The following is a 21,644-nucleotide window of genomic DNA, read 5'->3' as shown; positions in this document are numbered from 1 at the left end:
TTACCAATGACCGACATTTCTCTTGGCAACCAATCTATCATCCGTTTTTGGTCCACCAGTGATTAAGATATCTTTGTGTGCCAAATTAGCCACTACCGTTGACTTACCAATGACCGACATTTCTCTTGGCAACCAATCTATCATCCGTTTTTGGTCCACCAATGATTAAGATATCTTTGTGTGCCAAATTAGCCACTACCGTTGACTTACCAATGACCGACATTTCTCTTGGCAACCAATCTATCATCCGTTTTTGGACCACCAATGATTAAGATACTTCTGCGAGCCAAAGTAGCAAATACTGTTGAGTTACCTATGACCCGATAAAGGAAACACATTTTCGTGATTTTAAATGATAAACTGTTAGAATATTATGGATAAATCGTCGTAAGTATTAGAATAATATTTATCTTTCAAGATCTTATGGAAATTATCACCGTCCCACCAAACATGCTCGCCCTTTCAGCCGTGGGGGCGTTATAATGTGACGGTCAATCCCACTGTTAGTTGGTAAAATAGTAGCCCAAGAATTGGCTGGGATGACTAGCTGCCTTTCCTCTTTCACTGCTAAATTACGGACGGCTAGCGCAGATAGCTCTAGTGTACCTTTGCGCGAAATTCAAAACAAACAAACAAACTTATGGAAATTAGGCTTAAGAATACTTCCAGCATATAATTTAAACACCTATTCTATTTTTTTAGGTTTTTACAAAGAACAATGAATAAAGATATAAATCAGAGTACTTTGCATCGAAATGTTAGGGATAGTTTGGAAATATTGTTTTCTCCAATTTCTTTACTATCTTCATATTCTTTACATGCGAGAGTTTGTTTGTTTGTTTTTGAATTTCGCACAAAGCTACACGAGGGCTATCTGCGTTAGCCGTCCCTAATTTAGCAGTGTAAGACTAGAGGGAAGGCAGCTAGTCATCACCACCCACCGCCAAATCTTGGGCTACTCTTTTACCAACGAATAGTGGGATTGACCGTCACATTATAACACCCCCACGGCTGAAAGGGCGAGCATGTTTGGTGTGACGGGGATTCGAACCCGCGACCCGCAGATTGCGAGTCGAGTGCCCTAACCACCTGGCCATGCCGGGCCGCACATGCGAGAGTAAAACACAGTGTAATTCTCGGGCAACCAATTCTAGCAAAGCAGCATTTTATTAATGATTATTAATATAATTAAACATTATTTTTACTGTTTAATAATATGTCAACTGTTTGCCAACTTCTTTATTAAAAACACTAGAACTAGTAAGTCATATTATTAGTTTCAACTGTTGTCCAACGTCTTTATTAAAGACATGCGAATTAATAATTTATTTTATGTTTCAAATGAGCCGAGCGTAGCCTAATGTTTCATGTCGTGCTGCAGATCAGAATATCTATGGTTTAAGCTATGATATGCCCCTGAACACACTCTGCTATTTCACCAGTGAGGGCCTTATAACTGTGTAGGTGGTGCTGATTGGTTGCCTTCCCTCTGGTCAGCAGTTCTAACTTAGGAATGACTGTGCTTTAATCTTAATGTTACTGACCTGGCCGTGTGTTGCATAAGATGCCGTTCATGTCGAAAATATCAAATATCTGTTTCAACTGTTAACTGATAGCCAACTTTTCTGTTAAATAAATCGGAAACAATAACAGTTATGTTTTCATGTTTCAACTCTTAACTTACTATCTAACGTCTTTATTAAAAACGGGAACTGATGACAGATATTTTCATTTCAGCTTTTAACTGGTAGCCAACTTTATTAAAAACACTGGAACCAATGACAGTTATTCTTATTTAAAATGTTAACTGGTAGCCAACTTCTTGATAAAAAACACTGAACTAATAACAGCTATTTCTTTCTGTTTCAACTATTAACTGGCAATCAACTTCTTTACTAAAAACAGTGGAACCAATAACAGTTATTTTTTAAACTGTTAACTGGTATCCAACTTCTTTATTAAAATACAAAATCAAATAATTTTTTCTGTTTCAACTATTACCTGGGAACTAACTTCTTTATTAAAGACACTGCGACCAATAACTTTTATTTATCATTTCATCTGCTAACCAACGTTTATTGTATTTAAAACACTAAAACTAATAAAGTTTTCGTTTCAGCTGTTAACTGATAGCCAACTTTTTTTATTGAAACGCTGGAGTTAACAATAGTCTTTTTTTTTCTGTTCCCCTACTTTGTAAGGAAATTCATTTCTTATCTGTTAAACATAGTAACACACATTACTAACTAAACACTTGTCACCGCTCGAACATCAACATGCATTTCAAATCTTACATTAATGTTACACCTGACAAAATATCTAGTTCTGTTGTAATCTACAAAACACATCATCTAACAACAAATTAAGATTCAATGCGGTATGCCAAAGTTATATTAGTATAAATGTATCTAGATATTTATATATAATCTTGACTATCAAGTTTTTATAGATATTGTATAAACGCACAAATATTTTGCCACTTTATGAAAGTGACATGCACAAAGAACACTCGCGTATTCAAAAGTTTTGTCTCAAACAATTTATACAAGAAATTTCGTATTAATTCTGTGGGAGCAAAATGTACGTTATCATACATGTCCTAGCTGTATAAAAGAAATAATGTAACTTACTAGCTATTCTATAAAAGTTACGATCAGCTACTACATTAATGAACTGATAAGATTTTCTTCTAAAGGAACAGCTACAGTTGTTACTCCATAAACGTAAGCAATAGCACTAAGACTTCACATGTTCATTTTAACAAGTGTACAAGTAACGAACAAAATACACGTTACAATCTATTTCTATCCAAAACGCGGTGTGTCAAAGTGTCAGTTAGTCTAAGTGAAAAGTGCAAATTACCAAGGGATTAAGAAGTAGATTACTATGACTTCTACCAAGGGTGTGATACGAAGCACTAAGGCATTAATATCATTACACACTGTTTATTATTCAGTTCTATTCTTAGTCACTAAGACACCTTGAAAGTCACTAGAAACTCATGGAAATAATACTTATATATTTATAATTTACAAAATTCGCCTTTTCTTCCTTCTCGATACTATTCAAGGGAATTGGTAGACTGCATAACAATTAACATTTGGTAGATATATAAGAAATTTCTTTTCAACCCTTATGAAATCTAACAAATAATAAGTACGGTTTTTAATGAGGAATGGTTATCTGTGAGGTTTAGTTCTAAATTATATCGTTAACAGTAAAATATTTCGACTTATTCCAATAGACCAGTGAAATGGCACACTATTCCTATTGTTAGAAACATTTTCATGAATCATTGTCCATCATTCCTAATCATGTAGTGGACAGTAATGAACCTATTCAAACACAATCCTTGTGATACAATCGTGCCATAACTTTTATTTTCAAAATGCGCCAAAATCTGCGCACATATCAAAATCTGTGGAATCGAGTCCACCAGTATCGTAAGCATCATCATTGATTCCAATCGACTCATGATAGATACCACTTTGGTTATTAGTAAAATTATGATCTCCGTTATTATACCATTGATTTCCAATGTCGTGACAACCACTAGCCCAGCCCCACTCTCCACACCAACCCAATCCTAAACCCCACCCCATGGTGGTTCCAAGAAATAAGCTCATGGCAAGATCATCATCGTTACAGCGATCTGAAGTGGAAACGTTGATGGTGGTGTCTGATTGCTGTTGAGATAAACCACTAGAGGGCAAGAACCTATTTCTGCTGCATCCTGAAATGTAGGAAAATATTGTGTTAATACTTTGTATTTGACATATAACAGTTCAGTAAAAACAATCTAGCCAATTCGTTAGTAAACATGACTACCAACTTTGTTGGAAAGTGTGGAAAGTCAAAAAGCAAATTCAATTTAACACTTTATAATAATAGTGCATGTACGCTATCTGGAAAAGTGGGGGAGGGGACGTGTCCCTTCTGGTGTATGTGTCAGGCGCCTACGTTGGTAAATGCGCAAAAAATACCACTGGAAATTGCACAAGTACTGAGTAATTCAGGGTGTCCAACGTAAAAAATGCTAATAGTGAATGTTAAGACTTCGAAAGTTCTCTTTGTAGGTAGTGAAAAAAGTTAAAGGTTAAAACTAGAGCAAAAGGAAATCGCTTGTATCATGGTCGTACAGATGCTTTGTATTACTGCTCATTTTTATGTTGGAAATACACACACACACATATATATATAACTTTTCCGGTTGTTTTTTTCTCTACTTTATTATTTTTAACCTCATACGAAGCAATACATGGTTGCGTATATATATAAGAATTTACGCACACACACATATATATAATGGAAAGAAACCGGCGTCAGGCGTCGTTCCGTTCCATGCATGCTAGTACACCATCAATGACAGTGTAGAAATAGAAAAAAAGCAGAATAGGGTAAACGACACAATCCAGTCAATCTTTCTCTATATATAGTCTCCAGTGATTCAGCAATAAGTCTTAAGCCTGTTACGTATTACAATTTACCCGGACTAGCCTCCAATTTATTAGGTAACGTATTATAATTTACCCGGACTAGCCTCCAATTTATTAGGTAACGTATTACAATTCACCCGGACTAGCCTCCAATTTATTAGGTAACGTATTATAATTTACCCGGACTAGCCTCCAATTTATTAGGTAACGTATTATAATTTACCCGGACTAGCCTCCAATTTAATAGGTAACGTATTATAATTTACCCGGACTAGCCTCCAATTTATTAGGTAACGTATTATAACTTCGAATAGCCTGAAACTGAGTTAAATGATAATTTAGATTTAGAAATTAAATAAATGTCGATATGTATCTAATTTATGATACTTGCCAAAAAGATTGATACTCATAGTTTTTTTAAATACAAATATATTTTAATATACAAACAATAACACAATTTACAATAACAGTTATTACAAACAATGATCTATGTACAAAAGTTTTACAAACTTACAAACAATATTTAGTCCTCTATCTGGTCTGGAACTTCCTTGATATCGTATCGAGGGTTCACGATGAGCAAATATATTTTGAGTAGATGTAGATACAATTCACTTAACAAGAAGCTAGCTAGCTCTTTTGCTTTGGTCTTCGCCGGCTACACGTCGATTTATCCACCACTGAAGTTATATAACGTTTTCGTAAAAATACTAATGTCCGACGCGAATCCGCTGAAGTTAAATGGTTTGTAATATTCGAACTTTGTAAAGGTTCCTGGTCAAATATCTGAAGTTCCCAATTATTAAGCGTAATAATAATCACAGTTATAGCTTCCGAGGTTTATAGTACACCAACTATAGCAAACCAATAATATATATTGCCTTTTGGCGTGTCGCGTTGGTGGAAGGAGAGTTTCACGAAATTTCAGCTTACGCAACAATATAAACTACACACCGATTTTACGTACACACATATGTATTGTTGATTCTTACACTCAAGAATATTCTACAATTTTAGTGAATAGGTGGAAATTTCGTAATACAAATTTGACAGTATAAGTTATGTACATTTCTAAATATAATTTTAACTTAAATAAACATCGATATTAAAAATAGATATATGATAATAAATCCGTCACAAGGCTTATAACGCTAAAAACTGGGTTTCGATACCCGTGGTGGACACAACACAGCCTATTGTATATCTTTCTACTTAACAACAAAAAATGCTGCTCCGGTGAGCCAATGCTAAAGGGTGGGGGTCGATTCCCCGAAATATACAACAGATAACCCAATTTGGCTTTGTGATAAAACAAAATAAAAAAAAGAACTACTAAAAACAAAATAACTCTCTTTCTACACATCTATGTACCTATATATATATATGTATCACTATCAATTTAAATTCCATAATGTGCCGCATTAAGCGTTTTAAGTAGCTTACGCTACTACATAAACATTTTCAAGAATTGTGTAGACTATCTAATAAAAAGACATCCAAACAACAATAATCTTAGCCATCAGTAATCGTTGTTCCCCTGTGGACCAGCATTAAGTTTTCGGAGTTACAATGATAGAATCTGGGGCTCGATTCCCTGCAATGGACGGAGCGCAAATAGCCCATCGGGTAGCTTTGCGCAATAAATTCCCCACACAAAATAAACACAAACAGAAGTCGTTAATGTCAGACTGAAAGTGTAAGAATTTACGACTACTATCTGATAGTAAATGTAGACACTATTGGCTATCCAAATAAACAAGCGAAAAATACTTTATATAGTAGAAATTGTTGACGTCAGAAAAGAAAAGGATTTTGACTAGAAGCTAAATATTCTCAAAAGATATTGACCTTCTGATTGAAAGTCTAGGTATCTTCCCACAGTCTCTTTTGGGATTCTTAGTGAATACTAGATCATATACTCGATAGAAGTTACTGACATTTTGACTGGAATCTAAAAAAATCTACCCAATAGACTCTCCAGCTTCTGACTTGAATCTAAATAATCTACCTAATAGACTCTTCCAGCTTCCGTCCTGAATCTAAATAATCTACCTAATAGACTTTTCCAGCTTCCGTCCTGGATGTAAAGAATCTACCCAATAGATTCTTCCAGCTTCCGACCGGAATGTAAAGAATCTACCTAATAGACTCTTCCAGCTTCCGTCCTGAATGTAAGTAATCTACCTAATAGACTCTTCCAGCTTCTGTCCTGGATGTAAAGAATCTACCCAATAGATTCTTCCAGCTTCCGACTGAAATCTAAAGAATCTACTTAATAGACTCTTCCAGCTTCTGACCTGAATCTAAATAATCTACCCAATAGACTCTTCCAGCTTCCGTCCTGAATGTAAAGAATCTACCCAATAGACTCTTCCAGCTTCTGACTTGAATCTAAATAATCTACCTAATAGACTCTTTCAGCTTCCGTCCTGGATGTAAAGAATCTACCCAATAGATTCTTCCAGCTTCCGTCCTGAATGTAAAGAATCTACCCAATAGACTCTTCCAGCTTCCGACCTGAATCTAAATAATCTACCTAATAGACTCTTCCAGCTTCCGTCCTGGATGTAAAGAATCTACTTAATAGACTCTTCCAGCTGGATTTTTAAGAATAAAGCAAATCCGAATGAGAAACTATAAAACAACACAGTAATATATATATATGTCTAAATCTGAGCTTAAAAGTTTCCCCTATATTGTCTGGAACTTGCAACACAGATACGTTTCACTATCAGTATAAGACTGAAACTGGTAACACTGATATGTTTCACTATCAGTATAAGACTGAAACTGGTAACACTGATATGTTTCACTATCAGTATAAGACTGAAACTGGTAACACAGATACGTTTCACTATCAGTATAAGACTGAAACAGGTTTCACCATTACTTGCTATCAAGTAATTTAGGCCACCAGCCAAGATTGGTCAGACATAGAGTAATGAGTATGAAATACATGTGTCTCAACAGGTCTGTGAAGCCAGTTCGTCACTGAACACTGCGAAGGTAGAAAATTTGGTGACATTTGTCGGAATTATCCAATTTGTGCTGGCGTTCATACCGGTATAAAGCAAAAAGTCAGAATCAATACGTTGTAGAAAGAAACCAATTCTTTTTTGGTGAAAATCATTCCCAAAACATTTAGAGATCCTTGCTGCCATCGAAAAGTTTTTAGTTGGGTATCAAAAGTGTACTTTGTAATTAAATAAGATTTCATGTCTTATTCATTATTGTTTATAACTACACCTTAATAATTAATTATTCATTTTAGTTTTACAATACACTGTAACAACTAATTAATCGTTTTGGTTTACCTATACGTCGCAAGAATGAATTTAAACTGTTTTAGATAATTCAATAAAAACTATAAGATTTTAAGTGTTTAATTTTGGATTTTTACTTCCAGAAGACACTATTTTTTCACTGATGTTTATTTATATAAATATTTAACTAACACTTTAGCATAAACCGCGAATCATCTGAAACCAGACCTCCTTGCACAATATTCATGAAGAAAGTTTCTTACCAACGAGATTTTCTCACAATTATAATCTATGAAAACTAACAAACAATTATGCTTTGGCAATCAAGTTCTAAAAACTACCTTTTATAACTTTATTGGTAAAATGTCTAAATCCCTCCAGTATGCACTACAAGTTCTGAAAAATTACAAGCCATCGGGTTGGTAACTATTGGCGTACATCTTGACTAAGGTACTAGTTTATTGTAATCAAAGCTCTGACAATAGTTACATGGAAATCTTGAAAAATCGGCCTAATTGTATGTAAGTTATTAGATGAAATGTATGAACATTTCAGAACGTTTCAGAAGTATTAAAGTACATTAGGAAGGCCACAGCTTATTAAAACAACAACATTTCGGAGCTTAAAACACTGAAGTAGCTCTTGAAATTTGATTCATTTCGGAAATTACTGAATAACATTTTTTATTTGAAAGTATATTAGCAACTATTTTTTAGAATCTGAAGTGTCCAAAACTTTGTAGCTATGTAAATAATATGCCAACTTAGTAACAACAGATGCTGCTATGAAACAATATGCCAACTTAGTAACAACAGATACTGTTATGTAAACAATATGCCAACTTAGTAACAACAGATGCTGTTATGTAAACAATATGCCAACTTAGTAACAACAGATGCTGCTATGTAAACAATATGCCAACTTAGTAACAACAGATGCTGTTATGTAAACAATATGCCAACTTAGTAACAACAGATGTTGTCATGATTTGGAATTGAAGTTTGCGAAATTTTGTAATTATGTAAACAATATGCTTGCTTAGCAACAATAGGTGTTATGTAAACAATAAAAACATCAGAATAACGGATATATTCGATTCATTTTAAGTAATTTATTTAAGAAAGTACAATACTAACTGAACGCATTAGTTTTAATTGTAAATCGATTACTATTACTAGGATATATAAAATATGATTTTCTATAAACAAGTATCTATACGCATCTTTTTATCTCTATCTGTTTCATCCATTTATCTAGCCATCACAGTTTAGTCAAAGGAACAACTGTATTATTGAAAGTAACAATTAATCACATTAGTAGACATAACGTATTATTATACTTTGTTTGATAAACAGTTGTTATCGATAATTTTTCAACAAAGAATGCTTATCACTAGGTTATCATAATCAAAAGCTAAAAGAATAGCTCACCTTCGCAACCGTTGCTAGGTAACTGAGAGGATGGTCTTACCGGAGGTGGGGGTGGAGGCAACTGCATGTACAGATACGTTTACTTGAAGACTTATGTTGTGGCACGATGTAACTAACTTAAACTAGAATGAAATTACGCCAAAACAAGATTTCTTACACTGTTCCGTACATCATGCAATGATGTTAAACTGTGTGTTAGGTAGACAGTATGAACGATGAACTTATGTGATTGTAAGAAAAAACAAAATACATTTCTGAAGACAAAAAAAATAAAAAATAATTGGATAGATTTTAGTAAATATTTTCCAATTAAATTATTACTGAGTTGTTCTCCATACAAATAATTAAAACTTCGACAATCAGCTAGAACTCCAAATAAAGAACCAAGCAAACTTACCAGATTACTTATTATAGTCATCCAGGACCTGCAAAGTAAAACAAATGTATTGTGTAAGCATCGTTTTGATATTAAGACTCCAAATGTGGCCTAACCAGTGACCTGTACAATGAAATAATAACCTCTTTAGACTTGTATTCAATATTTCTGTAGATACAACCTAAAATCCTATTTGTCCTACCACTAGCAACAACACACAGCTTGGATGACTTTACAGACTAATCGACTATTACACTAAGATTCCTTTTCTTTATAACACTACTAAGCTTATTCCCATCCAAATTGTACAGGGTATCCGAAGAGTCTGGAACCACAGGTGATTTGCAGCTTTTCTTAATTTCATATATATATATATGACTAATAATGGCGCTGTCAAAGCACGAGCAGGTCGAGTTAATCCTGTTGTTAATCTAAACTTGTTTCGAATTACAAGGACAGCACGTGGAACACATTCTGTAAAATTCGTTGAAGTTCCTATGGTTACAGATCTTTTCGGACACTGTATTAAAAGTAGAAAAACTATTGGTATATTTGTCTTGTTTTTTAAAAATCAATACCTTGTGGTTGTAGAGCACTTGTTTTTACTGTTTCTTTCAACACTTACATTACGTTCTATAACAACTTTTGCTACATTTCAAGAACATGAAGAAATATGTACTGAACCTAATATTTTTTCATTCAAGTGTTAATATATATATTTCTTTATTTTCTACATATTTCGCGCCTGATTTTGTTAGCTTTCCACAAAGCAGTATTACATATTACAAGTCAGTTCAAATTCTTTCTGATTTCATCTACCAATAAAATTTGTTATGGTTATTTAAATGCGCATTAACAACAAAAAGAAAAATTTAAACAAAACTCTTTCAAGTAATTGTTATATTTTTATAACCATGTTTACGGATATCGTTTTAAAAAAGCCAAAATATAGAATAATATCAACAGAGTAGCAGTTACGTATATCAAGTAAACATAAATGCTGAGTGTTCTAATTACAAGCTTCAACGCGATTCAAGTAAACGAGGTTACTATATTTGAGGATAGTATCTGTTCTTCAAGCCATTTACTCACTGACGTCAAAATAACGATTTTCTAACTTAGAAGCAACAAACTCTTCTTAATTCTGTATCAATTTATCTGGTTACTATGGAAACAAGAAGCTTTATACGGCTTTAACATATTGAGAGACTCCTGTCAGTTCAACGCGTTAGTGAGACAAAAAGTTATTTCAAAGGAATAATAAAATATCTGGCTCTCATTCTATAGAACTTTAAACATCTAAATATAGCATTTTTACTTCGAACTGTGCGTCATCCTCATGTCTGATTTGGTGATTTGTTCTCTAACAGCCATCTTAATCATACAGAAGCAAACAATAGATTTTTAAATCACACAGAATATTATGTTTTAATACCTTGCGTATATCTAAGGTTATCCTTCTTTGTCATATTGCGTTAAGCGGATTAGCTGCTTTCTACGTTATGTATTACTTGATATACGGCAATGTGTTTGTATGGTTGTATATCCCGGTTGTCTTATCCCTGACTGTAGCCTTCCACCCACCTCCGAAAACCCAGAAGCGGCGAGAAAGTATGTCTTTCTGTGTTTTCTTTGAAAATCTTGGGTACTATATTGTAGCATTGAGAACACCAGTTCTATTCTTCAAAACTGAGTTTGGAAGATAAAGATAGAATATCTTAAAAGTAAAGCTGTTGCGGAACCAAGAACTTTAGTAACAATCGATTTATTGGACTAAATGTTTTGTAGTTACCACATTCACATGTTACATGTTAACAGGTATTTAACTGTCGTACATATGCAAATATATACGTAGTTGGTTTTTCTCGAACTGAGGTAGTTCGGGCCCATGTGGTATCATGGCGTTATGATTGATCTGACAGGTATTTCGTGGTTGAAACTCCTAGTATTTACCTGGCAGTTATATAAAACTGAAGTGAACTAGTAGTTGTAAAATTACAGATTATATGAATAATAAAGTAGAGAAAACGAACTTTACTGTTTCTCATTAAACAAACTGTTATGAAACACCATTTCTTTGGTTGTTTGATTTCTTGCTAGCTTGTGTACTGTTATACTGTAAAGTTAGAACACGTGTTTAAACACTATTTCTTTGGTTGTTTGATTCCTTGCTAGCTTGTGTACTGTTATACTGTAAAGTTAGAACACGTGTTTAAACACTATTTCTTTGGTTGTTTGATTCCTTGCTAGCTTGTGTGCTGTTATACTGTAAAGTTAGAACACGTGTTTAAACATTATTTCTTTGGTTGTTTGATTCCTTGCTAGCTTGTGTACTGTTATACTGTAAAGTTAGAACACGTGTTTAAACACTATTTCTTTGGTTGTTTGATTTCCTGCTAGCTCGTGTACTGTTATACTGTTAAACTAGAACACGTGTTTAATATTTGCTCTCGTTTGTTGAGAAGTATAGGATTGATTTCACTTCAACCTCACTAAAGCTATCTATGAATTTATCTTATTAGATAATTATTAGATTTTTTTATACAGAAGTGTTTCAGTAGATTTATTCTAGATGCTGAATAGTATGGAAACGACAGTTTACGATTCACGTTAAACCTAAAACAAACAATCAATTCTACAAAATTCAACGAAACTTTCCAAGCCGCAATGGTCCCACAGTGGGTCAGTAGTGAGCTTCTGGACTTACAATGCTAAAATCCGTGGTTCGATTTCTTTCGCTGAACAGAATACAGATAGCTCATTTCGTAGCTTTGCGCTAAACGTAAACAAACATCAAGTGGAAAGTCAAAATATTAACAACATATTACATATTGATTTCATTGGATATGTCAGTGATCATAAATCGCCAAAGTTTGTGATGTTAGTTTCAATCTCAAGACATTAATACATAAAACCTACATTTTACACAGCGTAATTATGCTGTTAAAATCATGCACAATTTTTTTAATGATGAGACACACCACATTTATAATTTTATATTATGGTATATTAGAAATTAGCTTAAAATGGTAATTTACTTTAAACAGATGTGTTATAGTATGCATGGCATGTTCTGTGACATTTTTGCTTACGTATGAACAGTTGCTTGATGCTACCTGCTACATGTTCTCCATGAATAGGACCTTAATACAAATGACAGTGTGTGTTTGTTTATCTGTGCTATCCTCCCTAATTTTGAACTTGTAGATTAGAAGGTAATTAGTCAACAGCACATACTGTCAACTCTTACACTACTGTAATCAAGTAGTGAGATTTGACCATTACTCTTATAACACACCCATGATCCTAAAAAAGCGGAATGCGATTTTCCGACAACGGGACGCAGACGTTGAACCCACAGAATCACTAGTCTACGCTGGGCCCGTGAAGGTAGGCGTAACAGCAAGGTTAATAAATGTTTATATATACACATGAACACATATTATATATAACCTGTTTATTAGTTTGCACTATTGAAGAGGGATTCATTTTCACTGTTTCATATGTTTTACGTTTAAAATTAAAATAATATTCCTAATTATTTAATATTTTATTGGGCAACCGTTACCTAGCTAGATAGGGAGTTTTATCAGGCCACTACAGTCGCTATTTATTGGAAATAAAACCATCGATTGTTCTATTTTTTTGTATCAGTGGAAGAAAATAAATAATTGGCTATTTTATGTAATATATTAACGATTTAACGAATAAAAATAATACATCACACTAAGTGGAATGGTTTTGTATTCGCATTTTCTAATTTACTGAGGGTCGAGGTTGCGGCTCTGTGTAGACATATTGTACAATTTACGAGCAAACGATGCAATTAAAGTTAATGCTACATCCTGCTTCTAATGGTAGAAAATTGAAATTGTTTGGAACCTGCTTCTAACAATTTAGATGACAAACGATCGATAATCCACCTTAATTAATTTTGATAAAGTTTGTCGGTGACTTTAAACTGTGGAGAGAATATTTCTTCTAACTACAAGTGTAGAGCGAGACACGCTTAGGTTAATGTAAGTTCTCAAGTAACTTTTTGAAATTTTAAAGCCCATTATTCGGGTACAAGTTATTCAAGTGAATGTAAGCATATCCATTTTTACCAACTATTTATAGATTACAATTTACCTTGTGAATTTATTGCTATGTCAAGCACGTACTGTGAGGTTGATGTGTTTTGCTCATTATTTTTGAGTAATGTGCACAAAACGATCAATATAGACATCTGAGCTTGAGCATAGAGTACTTTTTAAATAAAATTTAGATATTGTTTTATTTGTTTTAGAATTTTTGCGCTAAGTTACACAAAGGAATATCTACGTATATCCCAAATTTTAAACTGATAGATTAGATCGAAGGCACTTAGCCAACAGCATCTGCCGCCAACTTTCGAGCTATTCTTGTCTGAGCAAATAATTGGATTTGACCGTCGCTTTTATAGCACATCTACTGTTCCGAAGTGAAGAGTGTGACTTTGCTCCAACAGTAAATCCCCGAATTCATAGTTCGTGCACATTAACAAGTTGGCCACACCCGACCCGTTTTCTTGTCGACCGCTGATGTCATGTTATGTATTGGAAGTTTCATTAAATAACGATCTCTTCCAAATTAAAGTTATGATTCTCAGCAATTTCAAAATATTCAAAACTAATCATTATAATTAGGTAAATATAAAGTCAACAGATATATATATGCTTTTTCCCCAATGTTTCTTATGAGTTTGAAAACCCTAAGCTGAGCTGAATATTGCTTAGTATAACTATGCATTGGGTTCTATATTGTACTGTTACTGTGTTGTAACGGAGTTTTACGGTTATAATTTTCTATCTAAATCTGTTTTCAGATTAAAGTACGTGTACATGTCAAATCACTGTGAAACATTCCAGTAATGCAAGACATTTTCTGTTGTCTTTCAAAACTTGTAGTGCATACTGGAGAGATTTACACATCTGGATAAAAAGGTTAGAAAAAAAAACGACTTTTGCACTCCAGGTAATTATAAAAGAACATTTTATCTTAACCAACGTTTCGCCTGGAGGCGGTAAAGATTACCAGTAACTTCCACTAGACTGTACTTGTGTATTCTTGAAAATAACGTGTAGTAATAGTTTCTTATTCCTAATCATTTAAAAATCTCATGCTCTATGCATTGTTTGTTTGTTTATTTTAGCGAAAGTGGGCTATCTGCGATCTGTCTACCGAGGGTCCTCGAGCCACGGATTTCACCGTAGTAAGCCCGTAAACTTGCCGCTAACCCACCGGATGATATGTGTATTGATAAACCAAAGCATGTAAATGTTTAAGGTTACACGTGTTTAACCAGGTGTGATATCTGTGGGGTTAGAAATAAAAACATTTTTATAGAGAAGCATTTTTTGTCAGATCGTATTATGTTTTTCTTGTCATAAGACATCAGTATTAGGAGTATTACGTTTCTAAAACTACATTCTTAATATAGTCTTAATAAAATACAGATTTTCAAGAATTAGAAGAGTGTATAATAATAATAGTATTTCAACCACGCTATATCTATCATACTCAATGCCGACGACGAGTTTCGCTCAATCCAGAGCTCTTCAGGTCGTCTGGAATACAAGAAACACAGCAGTGGTAGGAACACTATTTATATTAGTCATTTGATACAACAACTATTGTTATGGCGAAGAATGATTACAATTGTACTTGTCACAAGTCTTTGGGTCAGAAGAGTCAACTCACACATCTATCACGGCATGTCTATCATGAAGATAAAAATGTGAGGTTAAGTTTGGTAACTCGTGTGTCTCACAACAGGCTCGGTTCTTGATGGACTTGGGATGTTAATTAAAGGTCAATTTCGCGCTCTGGTAGAGAGAGAGCTAAAGTAAAGAGGCGTCCAACTTTATCTTTAGTTTTATCCCCATTCGCAATGTCTAATGTCGTGATAAACATTTCATTCCAGTAAAGATGTAATGTTAGCCATCGGTTTTCAACAGGTAACAACATTAACAAATGTAATGTTAGCTATCGGTTTTCAACAGGTAACAACATTAACAAATGTAATGTTAGCCATCGGTTTTAATCAGGTAACAACATTAACGGCCGCACATTTATATGTGTAATAAGTTGAAAATCACTTTTTTAGAGTTTCTGTTTCATTGTTTAATAAAGTCACGATAAAAATGTAATCAGTTTTTTAAAGTACTGAATAAGTCGAAACGACAAAGCGCAAAGTGAAGTAAAAAAGAAAATAAAGTGTTATATTATGGATATAAGTCGTTTAAATTAATTTCAGATAAGAGTAACTCTCCAGTACATGTTACGAACATTATAATGTACAATTGTTTAAATATTTCAATTTGTTCGAATTTTCTGGCTTTCGAAAGAAATAATATTGATATAGCAAACTGGAAAACTTAATGATAATTCTTATGGTTAAATTGAATAATTTTTTGTGTGTGACCAGCTGCTCTTAATGACTCCAGCTTGAGAAAACCTCAAGCAGTTTTTTCTATATAATATATGAAACATATTGGCGGTGAAACTATTGTGATTACTTGAATAAACTCACACACACACACATAATTATAAAAACTGCACGTCATTGACACCGTTAAACGTCAAGGTAGCTGTTTGTGTCCAACAGTTACACCTTCATTGATTTAAATTTCAGGTAAAAGATACATTACTTGATTATGTGTTTATGTGCTTTGATATTATATTTTTCTTTGCTACTATAGTTATCAACGTTTTAGTGTCAAAAATAACTTTTTTCCGCCTTTAAATATATAATTCAGACAAAACAAAAAGAATTCTGGTTAGTTGACAAGATATATTGATAGCCATGTGTGGCAGACAATTGCCAACGTTCAAACCAGAAATTACCGAATCGGTAGAAGACGGCTGCAGAAAGTTGAGATTTTAAGGTAAGTCATTTTGATTGAAATTAGTCGAACTGTAGAATCATTTTAAAAATATAATGTTGGTGTTTTAACTTCAAGACTTGAATAAACCATAAGTTTATGAAAAATTGGATGCGCGAACAGAACTTTATAATTACAACGAAGTCAATCTTCAGTTACTCACATTACATCCTCTTCACTTTCACAGAGAAACCAGTACACCGTATCTTTTTCTCTGGTTCCAAACGCTATCAGCTGAGAGGTTTTGAATCCATTTGGGAGGATAGGTCTTTTTGGAACTCGAGCTGTGAAATGACCATAAGCCATTAGGTCAGGTGCGTTTTTAATGATGACACTTCCTTCTGGTTCCATCTTCCCCTTGTCTTTAAACCACATGATAGTGCTGTCACTGAAGAGTACAACGTATTCTTCTCTCCAGTCTTTGCCAAAAATACGCTCTAAAATAACAAAAAATACAACTAAGTCAGAACTTACATAGTTCTATAAACTGTCTCTAGAGAGCCTAAGGTATTCTTCCCGCCAGTCTGAAAAAAAAAAGAAATAAAGAAAAGAAAAATGGTATGCTCTAAAATAACAAAAATCACGAACAAGTCAATTACACAGCACTATAAACTGCTGTTGGAGAGAATTTATTTCTTTTCCCTTCCAGCTTTATAAAAATATCCACACTGTATGCTTATAATACAGAGGATTACTAAACAATATTTTTTTCAGTTTGATCAACATTGGTCAACTCCTAGAGGATAAATTCGTATGTTAGGAAAACATGTGCTTCAAAAAACAATTAAAGATAAAAATACGAAACCATATAACCTGAGAGCTTTCGAGAGGTGGACCTTTCTTAACGGAGTAGATATTATATGTAAAAGTAAGTTATTGGTCTCGATTTTTCAAGGTTTGAACTGAAACAAAAAAGTATTACAGCAACTGCTAATCTAACGATAATTCTGGAAAGTATTGTAGTTTCAGTTTGTAAAAAGGTGGCACCTTTACTTTAAGTGTGGTTCTCATTAGTTAAGGTGAATACCATGAAAAACGCAGTTGCTTAATGAAGAAATTATTTAAATTGCAGCTTCTATGAGTTTGACGGGGACCATTTTATTCCATTTTAAGGTCCGTTTTATCCAAACTTATAGGTAGAAAGGCCCCCAACCAAAATAAGTGCATTTTTTTCAATAGCTAAAAAAATAACGACCTATGAACCAATCTTTATTTTATCTAGAAATGACATTTATAGTAAAAAGGGCATTTCAAAACTTTAAAGCACTTAAATGATTCCAACAGGGATTAGTAAAGGTTTTCCGCCATGTGCGCAAGTCACGTATTATCTAAAACAATGCTACAAAACAGCGTGAGCATTATTGTGGAGGTAAGACGTCATTGCGGGGCCGTTTTACCCTAAGCCAACCATCGTATATCAATAATATCACGTTATAAAAAAAAACCGTGAACTTGAACTGTGTTTCTTTTACGGTGTATTCGATTGTCTATCATTCTTCATTGTTTTAAATCAGTAAAGTGAAGTTCCCTGAAATACCTTCTCTGTAATCATAAAAATGTCAAAGTCTAACCTTATATCAATTTTGTTGGGAAACAGAAAATTTCATTCGCGCTTTGATCGTTCACATTCGCACCTGTCCAGTGTATCTGGGCACGGAATCACGTGAACAATAGTTACATATAAATCACTCTAGATGGCAGTACATCATAATAATCGTTTCACTGAGGGGGATCGTCTTATGTCACGTTCCCTTATATATATATATATATATTCAATAGCTTTAGTTAATTATGAGCGAAATATGAGCGGTTAATTTTGTTTCTAGCTCTATTTCAATAAATGAAACAACTTAAATCAACATGCGATTATTAGAGCATTATAGTAATTATAAATAATTATAGAAAAATAGTAATTATAAAAGTTACTATAGCAACCATAAGAAGAAAAAAGGTCAAAGATGTTATGCATTCTTAGTTATCGGTTATTGTAGCAGCCTCGCAAAAATATAGTGTTAGTCATCCTCAAAATAACTACAACAACCGGGAAAACACGCCATCTTACGTTGCTTTAGTAAAACCGGAAAAAAAAAGTTCTCAATTATTGTCAAAGTAACTACTGTTATTGAAAGCAAAAACAAAAACAATGTTTTAGTTATCTCGACGCAGCAAATAAATTGATGTGAACAAATCTGAAAACTTTAGATATTTCAAAGAGGCCACTACACTGATCTTTAATAGATTCCATTTCCACCAAAGTACCGAAATATGTTGATGATGTCACTGTTCAAAGCTTTTTATCATGTGTTGAGTAAGAAATACAGAAGAGTTCCCTATGGAACGCAACAAATTATATTTGATTTTTTATCTATTGGCAACAGAATCTTCGAATTATATGGCCAACTCTTGTAATCTATAACGATTATACCAAACGAAACTCTCTTCTGAGTTTCAATTGAAATTGTTTTTGTTTTCTCATGAGAAAATATTATTATTCCCTAATTCCAATTTTCTTATTAAAGCTTTTTTGATAGCTAAAATTTTCCAATTTATATATCTTTAATTCTGTTCATAAACTATGTAAAGAAGGCCGAAGTTCAGTTTTGGTTTATAGGTCGAGGTCACTAGGAAAAGAGTCCCAAGTGACATAATAGTATTCTGCGGACTTACACTGCTAGAAGCCGGGTTGTGGGCAGAGCACAGATAGCCCTTTGTGTAGCTTTGTGCTTGATAACAAACAAGGAAAAGATAAATATTGCAAAGGTACATTTTTGAAACGATTCTACAGAAATCATTTGCATGTTGATTATAGGTCAAGGATCAAAGTCCTATGTTCACATCGAAGCTCAGGTCATAAAAAATACAGTTTCTTAATTGCAAAGGATTTAAATAATAAATGCCTTTACTGCTTTAAGTAAAACTGTTTAACCTAAGGAAACTTATATTGTTTATTATACCTTTCTAAAGCTGTGACGTTGCCTCTGCTAGTTTGATTAAAAGATGGATACTCATCATTTTCTAGCTTACTGTGTTTCTTTTAGGCATTTAATCTAAGCATTTTCACTAAATTCGTTGCTGTATCACGTTACTAGAATAGTGGAGAACACAACACACAATGTTTGATACCAAGCATTTAAAATCGGAACATTCACATTTTTATAAAGATACACTGTAATTATTTTTAACCGTCTTTACAACAACTAGAATTAATTTGTTTACTTTGCATTTTTTATTCCATGTTAAACTGAAATCAGAACAGACACTAATCATTTGTGTCAAGTTCTAACCGTCAGGTGATTTAACTTAATATTAATCTTTACCAGACTAAATCTTATATAGCGGAAATAAAAAAACAAACCATTTTCATCATTTTTAATTAGGCATAAGTAATTCATGATCATATAATTTAGTTTCTTCTTACTGTTAAAAGACTGAAAAGTAATAGGTATCAATTTTTAATTCCATAAAACTTTTTTGTGCCAAGTACACTGAGTTGCTAAGATTTTTCACAAATATTATTCAGTGATTTAAAAAAAATTATGCTCAATATCAAGATTATATTATTCTTAAGTTTAGTTTTTTTCTAATTTCTTGTAATATTCTCTCCTCAGCTTTCTCTTTTTCCTTGTAAAACAACAACAAACATTAAGAAGGTCACTATTAGATATTATTAGTTAACATTAGGCAATAACGAAGTCGGCATGACAAAAACATGTTTTAGTATTGTTCTTTTATTTTAATAAGATGAATATTTTTTGTTTTTTATTAGCCTTATTTTTACACGTATTATTAATGTTTGTCTTACCAGACACAGTAATCATTCCATTAACAGAAGAAAAAAGTAAATCGTTTCTCTTAACATAACTACAAAACATCAAAGAACATATGCCAGCATTTTGTGAAAAGGTTTTGCTTTAACAATCAAGTATTGACATCGACGAGATGCATTGTTAAAGCTCCAACAAGAATACTGTAAAGGTTAAAGCCTTGAAAACTGGTGGCGTGAATATAAAACATGCTAATATTGTAATGTATAAAATTACTTCAATCATCATGAATGAGAACAACCGATTTCACAAAGACAGGTTAGTGTTATAGGGATAAATTATACGGGTATATCTAGTTAAATAACACGTTTTCAATGTATAACGTTTTGTTTTATCGGTTTTGTCAGGAGAACACGGCTGCATTACAGTAAAGTCTGGAATAAGCTTAAAATAAATAGCCAAGAAAAATATATAGTCATAACCAAGGGTGTTTGGTACAAAGAGACACAAATGTCAGTCCAAACCATGTTTGGAAAATTACCTTGAAATCGTTCTCAACCTGAACTTTTGATGTTCCTCTTTTATATTATCTTTTTAAATACAATTCTTAGTTTACTATTATTGACTATTTTACGCAATTAAGTTGGATTTGGGCCATTAACTAACATTTCGGGCTGCTGATTAGAAGATCCGATGTTCGCGCCAGGATGTATTTGAATAAGCCTCTCACTTTCAACTGTGGGTGCGTTACAAGTGACAATCAACTCTATTATTCGGTTCATAGTGGGACAAAGCCCTTGTGGCGGCATGTTCTGCTGACTGGCTGCCATCTCTCTGGTCGGTAGTTCTAAACTAGGGGACAGTGGTAACTGAACTCTAGGGGTCTAAGACCTGGTCCCTATGTGCGCATAATGTGCCATTCAGACTAAATATGCCAATATCATTATATTTTATGCATTAAGACGTTAAAAAATATTACTGTTTAGAGTATGTTTGAAATTCCTTTAGTGCCTAGCGTTTTCTATAACTTCAGTAAATTCAACTCATACACAGATATTTTTGAAACTGCTGTAACTAGTTTTCATTAACCTTTTTAAATTTCAAAAAACGCTTCGGGTTTGTACTGTTTAGATTTTCACTTTAGATATGTGATATTTTGTCTTTTTATCTTATTAAACCATATCTTATCGAAATTACATTACTGTATTTATCAGTTTATTTAAACAACTTTTACTAGAAATCAAAAAATATTTTTTGGGGGAAAAAAACTATAGTTTCCGTCTGGAAATAGCTCGGTATAATTCAGAAAAATTATTATAATCAATATAAAACCATACGTTATTATTAGAATACTTACTGCTAAAAATATTGTTACTAAGTAATCAAAAAGGAACTAGAGAAGCTGTAAATCTAAAAATTTATAAATTTTGTACAGAGGTTCTAACAACAACACGTTTAGTTCACTACGGG

General features: G+C 33.2%; 1 protein-coding gene across 2 annotated transcripts in view; it reads right to left on the bottom strand.

Annotated features, from left to right (window-relative positions):
* Positions 1-1,725: 1,725 nt before the first annotated feature.
* LOC111085007 overlaps positions 1,726-21,644 on the bottom strand; it is a 60,767-nt gene continuing 40,848 nt past the window's right edge. For both annotated transcript variants that reach the window (XM_022381916.1, XM_022381920.1), the window contains 4 exons: positions 16,574-16,847; positions 9,527-9,554; positions 9,130-9,190; positions 1,726-3,733 (listed from right to left, as the gene is read on the bottom strand). In XM_022381916.1, the coding sequence (XP_022237624.1) occupies positions 3,384-3,733; positions 9,130-9,190; positions 9,527-9,554; positions 16,574-16,847 (713 nt within the window). In that variant the 3' untranslated portion in view covers positions 1,726-3,383. The remainder of the gene's footprint in view (positions 3,734-9,129; positions 9,191-9,526; positions 9,555-16,573; positions 16,848-21,644) is intronic.

This window comes from Limulus polyphemus, unplaced genomic scaffold (assembly GCF_000517525.1).
Source record: "Limulus polyphemus unplaced genomic scaffold, Limulus_polyphemus-2.1.2 Scaffold10, whole genome shotgun sequence".
In the NCBI taxonomy this organism is placed as follows: Eukaryota; Metazoa; Arthropoda; class Merostomata; order Xiphosura; family Limulidae; genus Limulus; species Limulus polyphemus.
Note: the sequence above shows the minus strand (reverse complement) of the source record. Positions and strands in the feature narration are given on the sequence as shown.